The sequence below is a fragment of the Crocodylus siamensis genome, chromosome 2 (genome assembly GCF_052110815.1).
Source record: "Crocodylus siamensis isolate JL-2025a chromosome 2, ASM5211081v1, whole genome shotgun sequence".
NCBI lineage: Eukaryota > Metazoa > Chordata > Crocodylia > Crocodylidae > Crocodylus > Crocodylus siamensis.
The window spans coordinates 21,822,434-21,827,571 of NC_143396.1; the positions used below are offsets into that span (position 1 = coordinate 21,822,434).

Genomic DNA, 5,138 nt, shown 5'->3' on the forward strand with positions numbered 1-5,138 from the left:
CCGAGGAAGGGAGGCAGGGAGGCAGCAAGGGAGATCTCCCCCGCCCACCCCCAGCCCAAGTCATTCCCATCCGCGCTCAGGAGGGGCTGAGCGGCTAAGGGGGGTCAGACGGGGGGACCCCAGAGCCGGGCAGGACCCGATGCAGCCTGAGTCTGTAGGGACCGGAGGCGACGGCGAGATAGTGCCATGGGAGGGGGGCGGATCCTGCTCCTCCTCATTATTATTATTGTTATTATTGTTATTATTATTATTGCTGCTGCGGCGGCGGAGATGCTGGGGCAGGGATTGGTTGGCCGGGCTGCCCTCCGAGGCCCGCGTGGCCAATAGCAGGGCGGGCTGCCCCTCGGCCCGGCCCCCACCCCGCCCCCAGCCCAGCCTGGCCTTCCCGCTCTCCGCGTTGTGATTTGCTCCCTAATTGACCTAAATAAGCAGCCCGTGAGTGACAAGGCTCCTCGCAGCCCCCGGGGCGGCGCGCACACACGTAGGCACCCGCCGCGCGGCTCCCGCCGCCCGGGGCAGCCCTGGTGCGGGCCGAGCCCGGCCGCGGGCGGCCCCCCGCTCCCGGCGGCGCGCGATGGTGGCCGCGGCTCCGAAGCCGGGGCTGGCCCCCCTCCCCTCCGCTCGTAGCTCGCAGGAAATGATGGCAAACCACGGGCTGAAATGAGTCCTCCGGAAAAGCCCCTCGGAGAGCAGGCGAGCGCGCAGCGGGCCAGGCGCAGCGAGGAGGCGACCGCCCGTCCGCAGCCGGAGATCCCGAGCGCCCGGGAGATTGCCTAGCAGCCAGGCGGCGACCCGCGGCGCCGGCCCCATGATGCCGGACGAAGCCACGGAGCAGGCCCACGCCGCCTCCGCCCGCGTGTCGTCTTTTTTCATCGAGAACCTGCTGGGCAGCGCGGGGAAGGAGAGCCGGGCGCAGGGGAAGCGGGGCAGCGCCGCGGACGGCCACAAAGAGCCGCGCTCGCTGGGCGGCATCGCCGGCAGCCATTGCGCCCCGCTCTGCTGTCAGGTCTCTGCCTTCGGGCTCAGCCCGCGCCGCTGCGCGCTCCGCCAGAGCCCCGCGGAGTGGTACCGCCGCGCGCACGCCGGCCTCCTGGCCTGCCCCAGCCCCGACAGTAAGTGTGCCCCGCGCCGGGCTGCGGGGCTCGGCGCGGGCTCCGCGGGGGCATTGCTTCCGGCCCCGGCGGCGGGGGGCCGCGGAGAGGCGGGAGGACACCCCGGGACAACCCTGCCTTTGTGCCAGGCCGGGGCCCCCCGAGGTCCCGCTCAGACCGGGCAGCCCCTCCCGGCGCCGGCCCCCGGAGCTGCAGAAGCTGCGCTAATCCGGAGCAAAAATGAGAGGTGGCGATCGCGCAGTGCCCGGTACGGAAGGCCTCGATTTTCCTGGAGAAAAGAGCTGGGGAGCAGACCGAGAGCCACCAGAGGCCCGAGAGCCTGGGAAAGCTGCCGGCTGCTTAGTGCTAGGCAGCCCGTGGCTCGCGGGGGAGAGGGGAGGGTCAGAGACTGGCGGGGGCCCGAGAGGGAGAAACCTCCGTGCGAGGCCGGGGCCCTTGCCACCCGACAGCGCCCGGCGTCGCCCGCTCGGTGCTCGGGTCTGCGCCTCCTGCTTCGCCACCTCCGGCTTAAGAGGCCAGCTGCCCCGGCGAAAGCCTCGAAGCCCCTCGGGCGCCTCGTTTCTCGGGGGCGGCCGCGGCTGACCCAGACACGTCCCGTCCGGCTTCCCCCCGTCCTTTTCCCTCCTCCGAGCGGCCTCTCGCCCCGCAGCCGAGCGGCCTTCAGGCTGCGCCGCCCGGCTCTGCCTCGTCCTGCTGAAGCCAGCCCTTTTTCCCTGCCGGGAGCGGGTGCTCGGGGAGAGGGCCGGGGCCGCGGGGGAGCCGCGCACCTGTGCGGAGCAGGGCTCGCGGAGGGCTGGGAGAGGACGGGCCGTGACCACCGTGTCCTTCTCTCCCCACCAGCCAGCGACCGGGACTCGCCGGAGATCGCGGAGGAGGCGGCGGCGGAGCGGCCGGGGCCCTGCGGGGCGCTGCCCGAGGAGCCGGGCGCGGAGCTGGCGTGCGGCAGCGGCGGCCGCGAGGAGGACGACCGGGCGGAGGAGCCGGACTCGGCGGAGCAGAGGGCCGCGGGCCGCAAGAAGAAGACGCGCACGGTCTTCAGCCGCAGCCAGGTCTTCCAGCTCGAGTCCACCTTCGACATGAAGCGCTACCTGAGCAGCGCCGAGCGCGCCGGCCTGGCCGCCTCGCTGCAGCTCACCGAGACGCAGGTGAAGATCTGGTTCCAGAACCGGCGCAACAAGTGGAAGCGGCAGCTGGCCGCAGACCTGGAGGCCGCCAGCGTGTCCCACTCCGCCCAAAGGATAGTGCGGGTGCCCATTCTGTACCACGAGAACTCGCCGGCCGGCGCCCTCGGCTTCCCCCTGCCCCACGTGTCCCCGCCGCTGGTGGGCTTTTCTAACGCTGTCACCTACCCCCTGGCCACCTTCCCCGCCGCCTCGGTCCCTTTCCTGCGCTCCCAGATGACCGGGCTCGTGTGAGGCCCCTGCCCCGGCCGCGGCCGCGGCCCCTCCTCCGCCTGCGGACTGCGGCTCCCCCGCCCCGCTCCTTCATGTCCTGCGTCCCAGTCGTTGAATCCGTGCAATAAACGTGCCGGGGGCCGAGCACCCAAAGAAGCGCAGCCCCTGGCCCCGTGGAGCCGCCGGCGCGGCGCAGCGCAGCAGGACCGGGCTGCCCGTCGGACTGGGGCGCGGGGCAGCCGGCCGGGAGCGCGCGGGGAGGGCCCGGGCACTGCCGGGCTTTGCCTTCCCGCGGCCCGCGGGGCTGAGAGCGGCAGTCAAAGGCGAGGGAGGGAAGTGCCGGGAACGCCGCGGGCCGGGCCCTCCCGCACCAGCAGGCCGGGGGCCGGGCCGGACTCTCCCTCTGCCTTTCCGAGCCCTTCGTTTCTAACGCTGCTCCATGGCGAGCAGACGCAATTCCGGGCGGTCCTCACCTCCAGCAATGTCTCCTCAGTCTTGCTATTGGCTGCTTAAGACGTAAAAACCTTTTTTATTTTTCATATTTTGTGTTCTATTAAATATACAAAGCATGAGAGGAAATACCTGCTGGTTAGTTTTTGTTTTGTTTTGTTTTTTTTTAAGGTGCATGTTTTTGGGGTTGTTTTTTTCTTTAACATCTTTTCTAGAAAGTTGTTCACACTAATTAACCCAATACTTTCTAGCAGGGGTGAGAGGAGGTTTGGTCCCGTGTTTTCCCCATTTAGACCTACCAGTTAAAAACCACAAGGAAAATATCCCGCAGTTGACACCTGATGACAAGCCAAGTGTCTGTTTGCCACTTATTTCGGCCTCGCGACAGACCTGAAGAGAACAGCACAGCTTCGCTGTTTCGTGCAGGAGAGGAGTCTCTCACCAGTTTGCCTAACGGGAATTGTTCACACTGGCAACGTAAAATATATATATCTATATATATATATATCAGATGACTACAGACTGGGAAATGGTATCATTCGGTACCCGAGTTAAACCGTAACGTGATATTATATTATGTATTATGCATGCCTAAACTACTTTCCTTTCATAACGGGTTTGTTTATTTTTCTCTCTACCTACTCCTAAAATTAATTGCGGGGCAATTGTTATCCCTCGAGTTCAGGCTTCCTGGTGCTCCCACTTTAAAAAGTGGGGGGGGAGACCCTTCAAAACTCTATTTTGGGGAAAGGTCAACTTTGATCCTATGTATTCCGGTATCATTAAATGGCATTTAAGTTACCAGCTCGGAGTGCTATGTAGCTGCGTAAGGGAGCTCAGGCCATGGATCAGCTTTGGGGTACAGGTGTGTCGACAAATCTCCAGAGGGGGGAAAAAATCGAGTTTTGTATTCTGTTCTATGGTTTTAAATTGTATTTGCAACAGCCTAGTTCTTTTGTGTACGAGATCAAACAGCGAGTTGTAACTGAGCTGAAAATAATGATATGAAGCCTGAGAAGAGTGTCTTGTCATGGGTAGAGCTTCACCAGATCTTCTGCTCTTTGGCCTGAAACACAAGCCCGTGCATCCTCCCCCCTCCCTGCGGACGAATTAATGATACAGCATGAAAATCAACCCATAACAGAAACGATCTGAGTTCTGCGAAAACGTGAACTTTCCCACTAGTCTTTTCTGATGAGAGTTTAGAGGAATACTTGCCGAAGCTTCCGAAATCCCCACTCCCGCCTTGCAAGGTCTTCTCCAGGTTTTATATTACTCCTTCTCTTTCGATTTTTTTTTTAATATCCTTTGAACACTGTTGTGTGAAAATCTACCCCCAGAGCTGTACGAATGCTTCTTAAATATTATGATCTCTCGCAGGGAAGTGTAACAGGAATTGAAAGCGATGAGGTTTTGGATTACAGCTTTTCTCGGTACAGATAAGAAACAGCTGCGATGAAATCTATCGGAAATTAGGTTAGATATTTGATGTGTAAATGGCATTGTTTTGGGAAATATTATTTATTACTTATGCGACATTTGCTTTCCTTACGCTGCAATATTTGATCTGATTATGTTCAAGGCGTAATTATATATGGAAGAAGACAGCCAGATTATTTGCCCCATTACATACAATTTCACAAATTGCCCAGTGTTTCTGACCGGAGGAAATTGTGCTTTGCAACAATCATATCAAAGTGGATTGTAAGCCAGGGCTACGCACCTGCCGCTCGCCACATGCCTTTGCTTTGGCCTAACATATGAAATCCTAATACACCCCATGCTCCCAAATATTCTTTTCTTGACGGTAAGGAACTGGCAGGCCTAAATGATCAATCAGATTTTGACGATGTGTTTTAGCATTAGTTTGTTTGTTTTTTAAAGACATGCTGATTATATCAATAAACAGATTTTTTTTTCATATCCGGTATTTGTAGCTTCTGATCATGGGAAAATATTAAACGGTGCAAAAAGAAAAGGCGGCGAGAGGGAGGGGGTCACTTATTTCTTACCATGGCTATGCAGGTAGCCCTTCTCATTAGATTACCCAGAGCTCCTACTTACACCAGCAGCACCTCACACAAGTTCAGCGCCTGGTTCTCTTGTGTCCCCAGCAGCGGAGCAAGCACTTTTCGGGCTCCGAGACCCGCCTTTCCAAAACGTCCCCAAACACTGACACCTT

The 5,138-nt window shown here is 59.6% G+C and overlaps 1 protein-coding gene across 1 annotated transcript; it reads left to right on the plus strand.

Moving 5' to 3' along the window:
• The first annotated feature begins 382 nt into the window (after window positions 1–382).
• HMX1 (H6 family homeobox 1) lies at window positions 383–4,867 on the plus strand. Its single transcript, XM_090034680.1, has 2 exons — window positions 383–1,112; window positions 1,953–4,867. Exons 1-2 carry the CDS (start codon window positions 809–811, stop codon window positions 2,525–2,527), a joined length of 879 nt encoding a protein of 292 aa, XP_089890806.1. The 5' UTR covers window positions 383–808; the 3' UTR covers window positions 2,528–4,867.
• The last annotated feature ends 271 nt before the right edge of the window (window positions 4,868–5,138 follow it).

Excerpts from the sequence above, each read along its gene's own strand:
- HMX1 (XM_090034680.1), top strand. The coding sequence starts at position 809 with ATGATGCCGGACGAAGCCACGGAGCAGGCCCACGCCGCCTCCGCCCGC. Across the intron at positions 1,113-1,952 it reads GGCCTGCCCCAGCCCCGACA|CCAGCGACCGGGACTCGCCG; the intron begins GTAAGTGTGCCC and ends TCTCCCCACCAG.